This window comes from Lottia gigantea (genome assembly GCF_000327385.1).
Source record: "Lottia gigantea unplaced genomic scaffold LOTGIsca_135, whole genome shotgun sequence".
NCBI classification, from domain to species: domain Eukaryota; kingdom Metazoa; phylum Mollusca; class Gastropoda; family Lottiidae; genus Lottia; species Lottia gigantea.
In genome coordinates, this window is record NW_008707526.1 from 565,743 (window position 1) to 582,405 (window position 16,663).

At 33.0% G+C, this 16,663-nt stretch overlaps 2 protein-coding genes across 2 annotated transcripts; both read left to right on the forward strand.

Moving 5' to 3' along the window:
* Nucleotides 1-766: 766 nt before the first annotated feature.
* On the forward strand, nucleotides 767-1,555 carry LOTGIDRAFT_139360 (hypothetical protein; the record flags this gene model as incomplete). The annotated part of the gene is made up of 1 exon (XM_009049416.1): nucleotides 767-1,555. A coding segment is annotated over one exon (789 nt), but the record flags the coding sequence as incomplete, so codon positions are not given.
* A 2,109-nt stretch (nucleotides 1,556-3,664) lies between these two features.
* LOTGIDRAFT_200172 (hypothetical protein) lies at nucleotides 3,665-12,703 on the forward strand. The gene is made up of 16 exons (XM_009049417.1): nucleotides 3,665-3,745; nucleotides 4,603-4,721; nucleotides 5,029-5,100; nucleotides 5,364-5,444; nucleotides 5,680-5,811; nucleotides 5,989-6,067; nucleotides 7,698-7,783; nucleotides 8,123-8,197; nucleotides 8,567-8,819; nucleotides 9,069-9,155; nucleotides 9,346-9,432; nucleotides 9,719-9,799; nucleotides 10,006-10,099; nucleotides 10,573-10,681; nucleotides 11,678-11,821; nucleotides 12,467-12,703. Exons 1-16 carry the CDS (start codon nucleotides 3,700-3,702, stop codon nucleotides 12,641-12,643), a joined length of 1,722 nt encoding a protein of 573 aa, XP_009047665.1. The 5' UTR covers nucleotides 3,665-3,699; the 3' UTR covers nucleotides 12,644-12,703.
* Nucleotides 12,704-16,663: the final 3,960 nt, after the last annotated feature.

Sequence of the window (16,663 nt, forward strand, 5' to 3'; positions counted from 1 at the left end):
ATATATGTACTCTAACCAAATCTATGAAATATACTTATGATCATGCGACTACTTAGGACTGGGCAAAAATAATCAATATATAATTTTGATTATCGAATTTTGTAAATGATTAAAAGTCAGTTAAATTTGTTTTTTTCAACATGATCTGCTACATGGTAATTGGACGAGTCACATCAGATTATATGTGATGATTATATATTTTAGAAATTCTATGAACCAGATATCAATAAATGACAAATTTATACAACCATATACATCAATAGACGGAAATCAGAAGATTTCTTCATTAAAATTTTTGATCAGTAGCCTGTTTTCAATAATCGATTTCAATTTGCTAATTGATTCTTGACCTCAGTTTATTGTCAAAGTTGAAGTTGAAATGTTCGAAATGTAATCATACAATCTTTTCAATTTGTAAACCTCTCAAGAATCAGACAAATATCAACCTCTCAAGAATCAGACCAATATCAACCTCTCAAGAATCAGACCAATATCAACTTCTCAAGAATCAGACTAATATCAACCTCTCAAGAATCAGACCAATATCAACCTCTCAAGAATCAGACCAATATCAACCTCTCAAGAATCAGATCAATATCAACCTCTCAAGAATCAGATCAATATCAACCTCTCAAGAATCAGACCAATATCAAGTTGTGCATCTCCAGACCAATATCAACCTCTCAAGAATCAGACTAATATCAACCTCTCAAGAATCAGACCAATATCAACCTCTCAAGAATCAGACTAATATCAACCTCTCAAGAATCAGACCAATATCAACCTCTCAAGAATCAGACCAATATCAACCTCTCAAGAATCAGACCAATATCAACCTCTCAAGAATCAGACCAATATCAACCTCTCAAGAATCAGACCAATATCAACCTCTCAAGAATCAGACCAATATCAACCTCTCAAGAATCAGACCAATATCAACCTCTCAAGAACCAGACCAATATCAACCTCTCAAGAATCAGACCAATATCAACTTCTCAAGAATCAGACTAATATCAACCTCTCAAGAATCAGACCAATATCAACCTCTCAAGAATCAGACCAATATCAACCTCTCAAGAACCAGACCAATATCAACTTCTCAAGAATCAGACTAATATCAACCTCTCAAGAATCAGACCAATATCAAGTTGTGCATCTCCAGACCAATATCAACCTCTCAAGAACCAGACCAATATCAACCTCTCAAGAATCAGACCAATATCAACCTCTCAAGAATCAGACCAATATCAACCTCTCAAGAATCAGACCAATATCAACCTATCAAGAATCAGACCAATATCAACCTCTCAAGAACCAGACCAATATCAACCTCTCAAGAATCAGACCAATATCAACCTCTCAAGAATCAGATCAATATCAACCTCTCAAGAATCAGATCAATATCAACCTCTCAAGAATCAGATCAATATCAACCTCTCAAGAATCAGATCAATATCAACCTCTCAAGAATCAGACCAATATCAACCTCTCAAGAATCAGATCAATATCAACCTCTCAAGAGTCGTCAAAATCTGTCAAGAATTGTGCCTTCTAGAGTGTTTACGAGCTAAAAATTGAACGCGTTTGCAAGAACAAGGGCAATAATTCATACTAAATATTTTTCGATTTCGCTGATTTTCAATAGGGTCTATCTTTGGGTGATTACAAACACTCATACCAAGTTTCTTCAAAATCTGTCAAGAATTGTGCCTTCTAGAGTGTTTACGAGCTAAAAATTAACAAGGGCAATAATTTATGCTAAATATTTTTCGATTTCGCTGATTTTCAATAGGGTTTATCCTTGGGTGATTGCGAACACACATACTAAGTTTCGTTAAAATCCGTCAAGAATTGTGCCCTGTAGAGTGTTTACGAGCAATTGTGGACGGACCGACGGACATGGGTGACGACAATATACGCCCCCCATTTCATGTGGGCGTATAAAAAGTTTAGAAAACCTTTTTACAATCCCTTTAAAGCAAGATATGCTTGTTATTTCAATCTTTGTATGGTTTTTTCTATGAAGGTGAATTGTTGTTAGAAAGTGGGAAATGATGATTCTTGACTTAGACATGTACAGAATATAAACCAACTGATTATTGAAGGAATTGTAAAGAGTATTAGTTAGAAACGTGCAATTGGTAGAAAAGTAGACAAAAATTAGAATTATGTTGTTTGTTTAAAGAGAGAAGCCATGTTTCTACGGTTGATTGTGTTTGTAATTGAAATAAAAAAACTGAGAAATAAGGCTAGATCATCTAACTAATCAAATACCTTAAGCAATGTAGACTATGTTAAAATGAAATATTTAGAGCTGTATTTTTTTCAATTGCTTTGTGAACACTCCAAATACAAAGCCAATTTATCATCATGTAATCTAAATAATTGAAAATTAAATCCAGCAACTATTCTCATTCTGTTGGATGGCTCCAGTTGCTACAGGCTGTGCACGTTAAAGATCTTCCTACAGATGGAAATTGAAAAAGAGTAGACATTTCCCTCACTGCATACTGCATGGTGTGCTTCATTATCCCACATGGTGCAGAAAAGTAAGATGCAAAACTCAATTAAATTAAAAAGTTTGACATGGTTACTTCAACTGTTAAATAGTTGACATAAAATGTAATGAAGATGGAAGATCGTGTAACTTGATATAATGAAATATGACACAAGAGAAGAATAGCTTGGTTACAAATAGAAAGGATATGTCACTGACATAATGTTAGTTTTAATGAGAAGCCAACATTGATATTGACGATATTGAATTCACATTTAAAGGGGCAGATTCCCCATTTTCGGAGGTTGATTTGGCTATGGAAATCAAGGAAATATTCTTCAGAACTGTAAGAAAATTGCATAATTCCTTGCAATATACCTCAAACTAAGAATTTCACTTTCTATTTCTCTCAAAGTCAAAAGAAATGATGAGTCGTCATTTTAACTCTCAAACGTGGATAATTCTGGACCCACGTGTTTGAAGCCTCAAATTTCGACGGTGAGCTGTGAGAACTATTGCTTATTAGCTCAGCTAAAAATTCCTGTTTCTGAGACTATTTTGAAAAGTCGTTGATAAGTTAAGAATTTAACATATAAATTATATAGAGAATGAATTCAACCGACAACCACGCTGGTGACAAACTAAATTGAGGCTCTTGCATGCACTCATGCGCAAACATGCTCTCTGTCCATATTTGGCAATCAGCCAAGTTAACAAAATTATAATTAGTCAAACGAATGGCAAATTTGTCCCATTAAAGGGATTGCTAGGAGGTTACTGTCCACTAGGGAGACTGATAGAATCCATTTATGCAATACCAATTTCCAATGTCAATTGCGCTTTTTCAGGTATAGGTTAATAAGCTTTTACAAGTTAATTTTCAGGAATATTTTCTGAATTTTTCGAGATCGACATGGGATTTGAAATACAGAAGCTGTATATTATGGATGTAGTGTTTCTATCTATCGCATCACTGCCTAGAATAAGATAATATACTATTTAATTTCCCTGAATATTTATTAGTATTAAGAAAGAAAATAGAAGTAATTGAAGTTAATTGTTCGTTATCTTATTTGGATTCCATTAATAATCAAATTTATATTATTCTGTTACAGAATGTGCATTGATGATGAGATGATTGAAGTGAGAGTTATCTGCCCTGTTACTAAGTGTTGTGTGATGGTAGAGGGAGCAGTTGTAACATGCCGGTTACTCTACATTTATTAACCAAGGTGCCGTCAGATCCAGGTTAGAATTATCTCCCTTATCTTCCAATTTGCTCTTGTATTCTTGAAAACAGACTTTTTTCATGACATTCCAGTTTAAATCTGCTTTTCGAAATAAATATATTTTTAAAAAAATAACAAGTATATTAATACATAATCTTTAAATGCTAACAACCCAAAATCTTTATAGACCTGCAATGCCACAATACTGAATTGATTGTAAAAGATAAACCACTGCAAATTGGTCTTAAGGACATTTTAGAATCTGTTCAACTATAATTTATAATTCAAAATAGAAAAAAATGAATGATGCCACACTAGAGTATGCACATATTTCTATATATTATTTAAGGAATGAATGTGGATCTTGTTATCGTTATGGGGAAATAAACGCTGGTTTATCATGTGACAAGACGTACATGACCCGCTTCGCCGGGTCATTTGTCTCCATAACGATAACAAGATCCACATTCATTCCTTATATTTGCATTGGTTTATCTTTTGTGATAAAATACGCTAAAATGTTCTATTTTTTAATTGTTAAAATACCCGAAACCGTTGTTGCTTAATTCACCGATATCTGTCAATCAAGTTCACCAACCCGCCCCTAACAATATAGTTTTATAAATAGACAGTCTTATTTGGATGATAGAATTATCAAATATTTGATATTCCATTGAAATATTAACAACAATTGTAAATTTAAATAAATTGTAAAATTAGATTAGACTCTAGGTAAAAAACTTGGGTCAATCCTTGTTTTCGTTTTCGATGTATTCATACGCCTTATTGTCACGTGACAAACTACAGTTATTGGAAAATAAACGCCGCTAACTGGTTTATTGAAGGGAGTGATAGTAGAAATGTAAATATTTGTAGATGCTCAGAAGTTATTAACAGCTCTCCCCAGTTTAGAAGCTCGGCTGCCTGGTAAAGAACATGCTGTAGCTTTCTTACGTAGATTTTTACGTTCTAAAGATTTACACAGAACCTTACATGTAAGTTAATGTAGGTTAATATATCTGAAAATGATGTTGGCAGTCTGAGATGAGTTGAGTTCCAGAGAGACAATAATATTTGTTATAGGTGTCTTTGTACTGAAGAATAATTGTTGACTGCTTGGGCCTGTTCATTTAGTTTAACTAGCTCTTAATGAGAACTTTATAGTGCAAATATTTGAAAGCTTACCTCTATTTCTCAACATAGCTTTTTTGATAAGGTCTTCATATTTGAAACATGTTTATGAAGTCAAGATTGCACTTGCAGATTTAATCAATATACTTATCAAATTAATATACTTTGTAGACCTACCGTAAATTATTAGATGTAGCTGGTATGAGAGTATCTGCTGATTTTGCTGTTTCTCAAGCTGCTGATGTAAGTCTGATGAAATCTATTTCCTGTAATACTTCTTGTTGGCTTATCTCCTTTTTAAGGCTAATCTGCTGATGGATACGAATGTTAATGGTAATCAAAAAAAGCAATGAACCTAATAATACTTGACCTAACGAATAAAGAAACTTGACTGGATAAATATCAAGAAAGAATAAAAAAAACTCTCGATAACAAAAGCTATCTCACACCAGGTTAATCATGATAAAATATTTTAACAGACTGGATATTAATAGCTATCATTTCAGGTATTTTGTTCAATACGATATTTACAAGACGATAAAACAGTGAAAGAATTAATGAAAATCTTATCCAGACCACATTTACAGGTAGGAACTATTACCTCCCCTTGTTGCTTTCATCACGAGCTGTATGGAACATTCATATTCATGCAGTGGTTATTTCCCTTGATATAGCAGAAAGGCTTATTAGGAACTAATTAAATTTGCATCTTATCAGCGAAGCCAGATTAAGGTTATTTTATGGAGCTAAATGTCATGGGTAACCTGTGATCATTGTTATCATAATGTATAATGTTATATCAGGGTATTTATTATTTGCCAGGCATTGCTATACTGTTATGATAAAGTAACTAATCATGATTATGAACCGAGAATTGAACCTCTACCACTAGGAGTTGATGAGGATGAGGCAGCCATTAAAATTGTCAGATTAATTAAAACTAACGAACCTCTGGTAAGTTTTGTTGTAAAATTTGAGCGTGAAGGAAAGGGAAACTGTTTTAAACTATTGTATCTAGTGTTGCCATCCTCATATTGCTCTCAACTAAAGTTTACTTCTATTATTTCTAAGTTTTGAGAAAACCTCCATCCGTCTGGACAAATGGGTTAAACTTCAATAAATTTTTTCCAGGGAGCTACTATAGCTGTGAAAGAAGAAGGTATAATAGAAGTAGCTAGAGTGTTACATGGTGGAGCTGCAGACAGGAGTGGTAAGGATAATTTTTTACTGAAGGGCAATGGGAGAGAACCATTGTCTATTTCATAATAAAACATTAATTATTACCGGGATAGATGTCAAGGAAATGAAATGTTCACACATTCAGGTCATGGGCAACTGGCTTCAATAAGATTTTAACTGGTGAAGATTTTGAGTCACAGAATGTAATTTATTCTTCAACCAGAGTGCAATGAAACATTATGATTAATAAATGAATAATTTCAGGATTGATAAATGAATAATTCCATGATTAACAAATGAATAATTCAATGATTAATAATGGTGAATAAATGAATAATTGCATGATTAATAACTGAATAATTTCAGGGTTTATAAATGAATATTTTCAGGATTAATAAATGAATAATTTCAAGATTAATAAATGAATAATTCCATGGTTAATAAATGAATTATTCAATGATTAATAATGGTGAATAAATGAATAATTCCATGATTAATAAATGAAAAATTTCAGGGTTAATAAATGAATAATTCCATGATTAATAACTTAATAATTCCATGATTAACAAATGAATAATTCAGCGATTAATAATAATTAATAAATGAATAATTCCATGAATAATAAATGAATAATTTCAGGGTTAATAAATAAATAATTACATGATTAATAAATGCATAATTTCAAGGTTAATAAATGAATAATTTCAGGATTAATAAATGAATGATTTCAAGATTAATAAATAAATAATTTAACGGTTAATAAATGAATAAATCCCAGGGCTAATAAATGCATAATTCCATGATTAACAAATAAATAATTACATGATTAACAAATGAATAATTTCAGGATTAATAAATGAATAATTCCATGATTAATAAATGAATAATTCCATGATTAATAAATGGATAATTTCAGGGTTTATAAATGAATAATTTCAGGATTAATAAATGAATATTTTCAGGATTAATAAATGAATAATTCCATGTTGATAATTGAATAATTCCATGATTAATAAATGGATAATTTCATGGATAATAAATGATTAATTCTATGATCAATAAATGAATTATTTCATTGTTAATAAATGAATAATTCCATGATTAACGAATGAATAATTTCAGGAGTAATAAATGAATAATTCCATGATTAATAATTTCATAATTTCAGGGTTAATGAATGAAGAATAATTTCAGAGTTAATAATAAATGAATAATTAAATGGTTAATAAATGGATAATTCCATGATTAATAAATGAATAATTTCATGATTAATAAATGAATAATTTCATGATTAATAAATAAATGATTTCATGGTTAATAAATGCATAATTTCAGGGTTAATAAATGAATAATTTTGAGGTTAATTAATGAATAATTTCGGGGTTAATAAATGAATAATTTCAGGATTAATAAATGAAGAATAATTTTAGGGTTGATAAATGAAGAATAATTTCAGGGTTAATAAGTGAATAATTACATGATTAACAAATGAATAATTTCTGGATTAATAAATGAATAATTTCACGGTTAATAAATGAATAATTTCACGGTTAATAAATGAATAATAATTCAAGGATAAATAAATGAAGAATGATTTTAGGGTAAATGAGTAATTTCAGGGTAAATGAGTAATTTCAGTGTTAACAAATGACTAATTTCAGGGTTAATAAATGTAGGAGATGAAGTGCATGAGATAAATGGTGTTGGTGTTCAGGGATTACAACCAGATGAAGTTGTTGATATTTTGGTAAGTGACACAGGATTTTGGGATGGTTTCTATCCCGAAACTTGGATTGCAAATCTTGGGACAGACTTATTTAATGAAGGGTGAAGGGGTGGGGGGGAGACAACATTCAGGGTGGAGATTGCAATTGCTTTAGCGCTTTGGAAGCCCCTCTAATAGAGGACTTGAGGTAGTTCTTCTCCTTAAAAAATATTGAAAAATATTGATCTGGTTCATATTTTGAGGAAAAAAGCATAAACAAAATGTTTTGAAATTATTTGACATCATTTTTGATGTAATAGAAATGTTCCTTATGAAAATGTCCATGTATATAAATCATGCTTGATTTTGTGTTTATTTCAGTCACGAATTACAGGTCCAGTCACTTTAAAATTAACACCTAGTGTTAAACTACCCTCAGGTACTAGAGAATGTAAGGTATGTATTGGACATATCATTGTTGACACCATAACACATTATCATTAATAGATGGGAGTGGCTTCACTTTTTAAGTAGCTACGTATAATGTGACAAATTTTGACCATCAAATAATTTTTATTACACATCATAGGGGATGCTGATATTAATACTAATAAGGAGTTTGTGTGTGTGATCATGATTACAAAATAAACTGATGTAAAAGTGTATTGATTGTCCAGTTTGAAAATGCAATGATATTAGTTTTCCTACTAAAGTGAAACACAGTAAAAAATATGTAATGTAATAGTTTTGGACATGTTGAAGAGACAATACTATAGCCAATTTGGAATAATTGCAGACAAAGTTAACAGTTTGATATTTTTTCAGACAAGAGTGAAGGCGTTGTTTGATTTTAATCCACAAGAAGATGAGATGATCCCATGTCCAGAAGCTGGTCTTCAATTTACGCAGGGTGATGTCTTACATATCGTAAGTCAGGATGACACAACATGGTGGCAGGCTCGTAGACACGGTGATACTAAAAATAGGGCAGGAATTATTCCAAGTAAACAGCTTCAAGAACGGAAAGAAATGATCCGTCGTCTGGCAGCAAAAGTTGAGGCAGAAAAAGCCGAATCACGTAAGAATCATTTCTCTTGATTCTGAATATGGAGGAGTTGTTTTTGTAGACATCATATATTTGTTGATAATTTTTACATTGGTTTTGAAATTTGGAAACAACCTGAGATCTGAAATGTGCATAAATTAAAGTAGGATATGTATGCAAAAGTTTGCCAAATATTTCAAGATGGGGATGTTGAAGCCTATTTTTATCAGCAATTCTAAAGGGATAATTGAAATAACAGTATTTATGGTTTTTTAATAACAGGGCCAATCAGTCCATGTCAATACAGTCCCAGAATACCTCGTCAAAAACGTCTTCGAAAAACCATGTATCATGCAATTCAAAATGGAGGTGAGTAAAATATTCTTGGTTTGTAGTTTCCAATCAAAAATTTCAACAACCTTTCCCTAGGAGATTAAATATACATTGACATAATACACAAAAACATAAACCAACATTTAATGCCATTTTAGCAATTTGAAATTTGCTTTTGAATTCTGTTAAAATTCTTAGTTCTGAAATTTGATGTGTTATTTTGTAGAGTATGACACAGAAGAAGTTCCTACATATGAAGAAGTAGAACTTTATAAAGTTAGACCCAATAGATTTAGACCTATACTGTTAGTAGGTAAGAAAGAAAACCAAGTTACCCACAGAAAATAATGAAACAAAACACTATCAAATGTTGTATTTTAATCAGATTGTAAAAATGTATTTAACAATGTTATAGTTTTTGTAATATCATTTGTAATAAAATGTAATAAATTTTGGTCTGGAATTTATTGAATAATGATCAGAGTTACCAAATTTCATCAAAATTTGTTAATCTTCTTACACTTCTGTTTTTTGTGTCAATTTGAATCAAGACGTTGCAATTTACCTATTGACTTGATTAATTGTTAAATATATTTCAGGTGCCCCAGGTGTAGGTAGGAACGAATTAAAACGAAGATTAAAGGCCAGTAATCCAGGGCATTTTGAAGAAGTTTTACCACGTAAGTTTGAAGCAGATTCCTCTTGTGGGGGACCAATCACTATCTTATTTTTCTCCTGTTCAGTGACTTTAATGTGATCATTTGTCCAACTAATTGACCCAAAGTCAGCTATCCAGATAACTGAAGTTAAATGTAAATTATATACCAGTAATAAGTAGATAAAGTCTTGTAACTTTGATTAGCTGTTATTGTCATTGTAATTACAGATACATCACGTCCAATTCGACCGTTTGAAGTGGATGGTAAAGAATATAGATTTATTCCTAGAGACGACATGGAAGCTGAAATTCTTGCTCAAAGGTATAGTATATTCTTGGATCAGTGGCGTAGTGAGGATTTCATTGTTAGAAGGCCATCTGAACATTCGTTTGCGGATTATAGAGGGCACTAGTCATAATAGTCATTGAAATAAAATGGCATTTCACTATTTGTGGATTTTTATCATGCATGCACATCCTTAATGAATTATTCATTGAGGGATAAAAATGTCCAGGAGATTCTCTTTTACTCCTAAGGGTCATTAATACTGGTGGCTCAACTATCACAGGGACTGGTTGAACCTAGTCAACGGCCCCCAACCCCAGAAAAAATACTAATAAAACTGGCCCAATTCATCTGGTTGAGCCACTGATAAATACCTCAGGATGGGAACCAAGTCCAAATAGGTTTTAAGCAATATGAGCTATGTTGTATTAATCATATTAATTTAATAGTTTTGTTAACCAAGCCTTTAGACAATATTATCATATAGAGTTTATATTTATTTATTGTAGATATGCTGAATATGGAGAATATAAAGGAAATTTATATGGGATACATATAGATTCTATATTATCTGTTATTCAGGATAAAAAAGTTTGTTTACTAACACCTCATCCACAGGTAAAAAATTTGCAAAATCTTTAAAGACAACTGAGGGCAGGGTGTTGCTTAGTTAGTTTTAAATTGCTTGTATATTAACAAACTAGAAAATCTTTTGTTGTAAACAATATTTTATTTATATAGAATGGTTTTGCCTATATTACCTCTCTCCTTAGAGAAACTAGAATATATATTATATAATTGTATTTGTGTCTTTTTAACTAAAATCATACTAGACGTATAATTCTTTCATAATTAGTTCACACCAACGGCGAATGCTGCGCTTTAAATCGGCGAGCAAAGCGCCATCATTTTTTGTTTACTTTTCCAAAAATATCACGATCTCCTAAGTAATGTTACGCTCTGATAAGCTTTGATACGAATTGGTTACGCTTTGGGGACGAATTATTTCCCGATTTGATCAGGCCTTGTTAAGGTTTAAATCACGCTTTGATTAGCTTTATTAAGCTTTGATGCGGTTATGATACGATTATCAAGCTCTGTTGTGCATTGTTAAGCTCTGTTACGCATTGGACAATTTTGAGATCGCTGATTTCATGCCGCTTTTGATCAAGTGGTGACAGACCGTGAAGACTGGGGTCCCCGCTTTGAATAAAGATCTGTTAAGTTCTCCTACGCTTTGAGTCAAGCTTTGCTGAACTTTGTTAAGCTTTGATACGTTCTCGGCGCTTAAATCAATTCGTGACAGAGCGCCCAAAATTTTTAAACAGTTTAAAATTTTTTGGCGCTCTTGCCGAATATCCAGCTTTGCTCAAAGCTTTCTAACGATCTATTACGACCATTTAGTCGAGCTTTGGTACCGCTTTGTATGCCGCTTTAAAGCGCCATCCAAGCGCCGTTGGCGTGAACTGAGCATTAATAACTTATATATTGCTAAGCTATCTCTGACCTAGACTCGTCTCAATACACCCTAACACTGCCATCTAGGCAAGTGCCCATTTGAGACAGTGTTCTCATCACCACCTAACACTACGTAGTTTTATGATGTAATTATAGGCGCTGAAGTTAATGAGAACTAGTGAAATCAAGCCTTATATAATATATATTAAACCACCCAGTCTAGAGAGATTACAGGCTACCAGAGCAATTTCTTTAGCACGGTGTACTAGCAGTGATACAGATGATACCAAATTATTTACGGTGAGTTAGTATTATAAGGTGATTTACTGTGCTGGACACCCTTTAAAAATTGAATTGCGTCAACGAATGAATGCACATATAGATTGTATATATATGATATAGATTATTAATATTTGTAAAACTATTAAAGGTAGAAGAGTTAAAATCAGTATACACATGCGCATTAAAAGTATCTTGTCTTTGGTCATAACTACCACTATGGCCTTATATTTCAATGTCATATATTGAAGTTATAAGTACTTTCTGAATTTTAGTCCAGTATTATGTAGAGATTTTCTCAGTTCCAGGCTAAAATTCTACAGTATTTGTCAAGAAATATCATGGAACATTTTTAAAAATTCAAAAGAAAATGCCTTCAGAGAACATTATATATGTAATGTTTGCTATACATTTTTACCATAATTTAGTTTTGTATTTTTCAACTAACCTTTGGCAATAAATTTACAAACTTATACCATATTAAAATGACTGCACAGAAAAGGAGATTACGTATATCAACATAGAGGCATGTATAGTCTCAGAAGTATATTTGTGACTATTATAAATCTAACTCAGATATTCTCAAATAACTTAGCTTCAATATTTACCTCCAGTATAAGTCTTCTTCATAGTTCTATAATTAGCTGATTCATCATCTTATTTCAGACAGAGGAATTAGAAGAAATAATAGAACTCAGTAAAAAATTAGAAGAACGTTACAGCCATCTATTTGATCTAACATTAGTTAATGATAAATTAATGGACACTGTACGGGAACTCATAGCAATAGTTGACTCAGTGGAGAAAGAAGCCAAATGGGTACCAGTCAGTTGGTGTCAATGATGTTTACTCCATTTTAGGCCAAAATTTTTGTATTCCATTTTAATAAAGCTGTATTTTTGTATCCCTTTCTCTTTTATTACTACAACAAATATCCTGAGTTTGATCTATTTTTATCTTTTTAAAGTTCATTCATCTTCTGTTCAGTCAGTGACTCAACTACTAAAACAAGGGAGGGGCCCAACCCGCTTAGGTCCAGGGGGCACCCACTCATCTAGTTCACCCACTGTGTATTCCGTAGATCCATTTGGCTGACCTTTCAGTAGCCCTACTTGGAAAAAAGGGAGAGGGGGAGAGATGGATCAATACCTTTGATGACATTTGATATGATTATAGCTTCACATACAGTGTCCAGCTGTTAAGCTATGCTACAGAGTATCCCACTTCCTGAACTTTCAGTTGTCAATGAGAAACGTATTTGTAGTCTGAACTCTACATATTTAAAAAGAGTTACTCCCCCTTAATTATAATCTAATGGTTTCATGGTTTCAATCTAAATCATTAGCTGCTATTAAACTTGAATTTAAAACTCACAATCATTGTATTTAAGAACTGAATACGATTAATCAACCAAATTCAGTTTAATATGAAATGATTTTTGGAAATTTCTCGGCAAGCTGCTTTGAAGTGTTTCAACCACTAAATCATTTAAACTTTGTTGGAAGCGAAGGGCCGCACCCGTTATTCGCACAATGGACCTTTATTGCAACATGTATACTAAAATATTGTTTTATTGCTCTTGTTTGCGCTCTTTAGTCGAACCCTCTAGGCTTTATTTAAAAATCATCTCTAGTAAAATTCTATTCACTAGGAAATTTGTCAATTTAAAATTCTTTCTTTTGATAATTTTGTATCTTACACAAGGTCTATTTACTTAGAATTGATTTTTCATACGATCTTGTTGATGCAATTTGTCGGCCTTTTATCACATTTCTTTGAGGTATAAAGATCAAAGCGTGCCGACGGAGTAAATTAATATTAGACGAGTTACACCAATTCAATAATATCTTTCAATTTTGAAAGCTGATACAACAGCAATAATAAACACTAGATAATGAAATATGCTTTGAAATATTTTATAAAAATAATACATTGTTAACGTTTCATTTCTTACAACTTCTTTGAATGTTATATTTTTAAAACGACTCTAAAGGAATGTGAATTAAAGAGAAGTTTTTTTTATCAATATCAAATTTAAAAATGATAATAATAAGAATATTACCTATATAGGTAGAGAGTTCATGTAATATAATATCTATCAGTATAGATAGATAGCTTAGACCCGAGAAAAACCATAACGCCATCCATAGCTTTTACTATTCCAATTAATAGATGACCTCGATTAATGTTGTTAGAGACGGAGAATAGAATTCACCAGTTAGATTGAAGTGGAAACGAATTGAAGTGAATGGAGCTTTACGTTCTACTTTTCTGCACCATGTGGGCTAATGAAGACGAGCAACGCCATGCATGGTACAATGAGTTAAAGTTTGCTAAGACAGTGGCATTAGCCTTCTCATTTTCAATTTCCAACGTGGATGCGGTTTATTGTCCCATCCGAACAAGACGCTTTTTCTATGTTAGCCCCTCTTTCCTGCATCACTGACAAGGGCAAACCGGGTTGAAAAATCCGAAGGTATCATCTCGACCTATGACGGGATTGACCGCCAGGTTAGCGAGCAAGCGTCTAAATCACTGAGCCACCGCTGCTCCCGATTGAAAGGTGGAGAACGAGGAAATTCCATTTTGGAGGAATTGTCCAAAAGCGATTTTCGCATCCTAGGTATAGCACTATATTTTACTATTCCAACTAATAGATAGGTGACCTCAGTTAATGTTGCCAGAAACCTTAAAAGAATTTATCATTTAGATTGAAAGGTGTAGAAAGATGAAAGGCGAGTTAAAGAAACACAAAACGAAGCAGATATTGTTGTTGTCAATCAACGACCAGAAATCGGAGAAATAAAATCGTTTTATAAACAAAGTTTGAAGTTATAATTATTATTCTATGGTTTAATTCTGGGTTATAATAGTTAGTGGATTGAGTTTTGTCTTAGTAATGATATCGTCAGGCAAGGGAACAAACGCCCACGGTGCTCAATTAACCGCAAGCTCGTGCTGGTCCATCAGTTAGATATTCGTGCTACCTTAAAGGGATTGTAAAGAGGATTTCTTAACCTATTCATTTCTCTTGATAACGCTGCCTGTATGAGCATGTGAAACGTTGAGTTAATAAATACAGAAATAGTATATCCATATAACTTGTGCTTCCTTTAGGTTTTCTAAACTTTTTATTTGTGTACGAGGACACTGATAGAACCCATCTGCACCATTTTCAATTTTCAATCAGACGTCTCTGGTTCCTGTTATTCCACTTAAACTTAGTGATTGATGGCGTCACTTATCGCTAAAGGCCCTGCGTGCATTTTTTGCAGTTAGTGACGTCATAAAACACCTGACGTCTGTTTGAAAATTGAAATGGTGCAAATTGATGCTATCAGTGTCCCCAATACACATGAAATATTAAGAAAACCTCTTTACAATCCCTTTAAGAAAGTAACAAAACGTTACTGGCAATGTATCGTAGACACTCATAGCTTCTAGTTGCACCATTCCGATTCCTCGTCTGAAATATATCTTATCCCAGAAGACCTTGACCATATTCTGACGTCACTCATTATTAGGGTTTTAAGGTATCGTGTCCCCGTTTTTTTTTTATATACGGCTCTATGGTACCTTATTGCCATGTACAATGTATATAGCTTGGATACAGTAAGTAGAAGTTATCATCATATAATAAAACTGACATAGGCTTACAAAGAAATTATAGACGACCGTATCCCTTTAATATCAAAGCTGATATCATTTATTCCATTAAAGATACTTCCCGTCACAGTTTGAGACTGTAGTGGAAGTAGAGTTGATATCTGGCCCACCCGCTCACAGACTGTCATACCCACTTACAACACAAACTGATAATCATATCTCTCAATGACTTTAATGTCTTGTGGAAGGTTGTTTAGGTACAAAGTCATTGACAGTTAGCTACGGTTTCACTTCGAAACAATTAAAAAACAATATATATTTAAATTTAAAGTTTCAATTTATTTCATAATGCTTTTGGAAAATATAATGTGAATTTTTGTGGTTTTATCTTTGTCTAGTGTCTTTGTTTCTATGAACTCACTCACTTACTCACTCATCCAGAAGAGTTGGTCCACCCGATTCATTCAAATTGTCAAAAACAACTTAACCTGCGCGGCGTTCATAAATTACAAGACCCTCAACATTAGCTAATAATGTCATCATTGGCTGTGAATGGACAACAAGGCGCCATCTTCACTATAATGTCTTGTGATAGGGTACGGCTGGTGTTACAACTTCAGGTTTATTCGATGCTCTTCAATCGTAAAACATCATTGTCGTGGTATGGACACCAACAATATTTTGAAAATGTCATTGTCGTGGAAGTTGCGTGGGTAGTGTGTAAATCGGGACAAATCACTAAACAACTCGTTGTTGATGTTTCCAGTCGTATAATTCTGATAAAATATGACGAATGTAGTTATGGTGTGGCCGCCGACTGTTGAGTAGTCAGAAACTGTCAGTAGTAAATAAGGTTGATAAAGTATAATTCTAAGATGACCTGACGTTATCATCCGACCATAAACCATGGCCTCCCCTCACTCCAGCATGGGTTGTCTACAGGAAATAACACGGTTTGCCATTATCTACATGCCATAAACGAATTCCCCTAACCCTTGCTCGGTATGTCCGTCTTCATTCTGATACAGAACAGTAAGACGTTTTCGGTTCATGTCAGGAGAAGACCTGCGACATCGTTACGGTGACGAAAGCTTGTTGCAGAACCATGACGGTGAAATATTGTTCGAAATTACAAAAAGAAGTTATAGAGCAGTAGTGATGGCTCTTGTGGAGGTTCTATTCCCAAAACACTCCAAATTATGCTAACCCTTACTGCGTTTTCGCTGCATAAGTGATTTTGGCCCGAAGTTCGAAGAA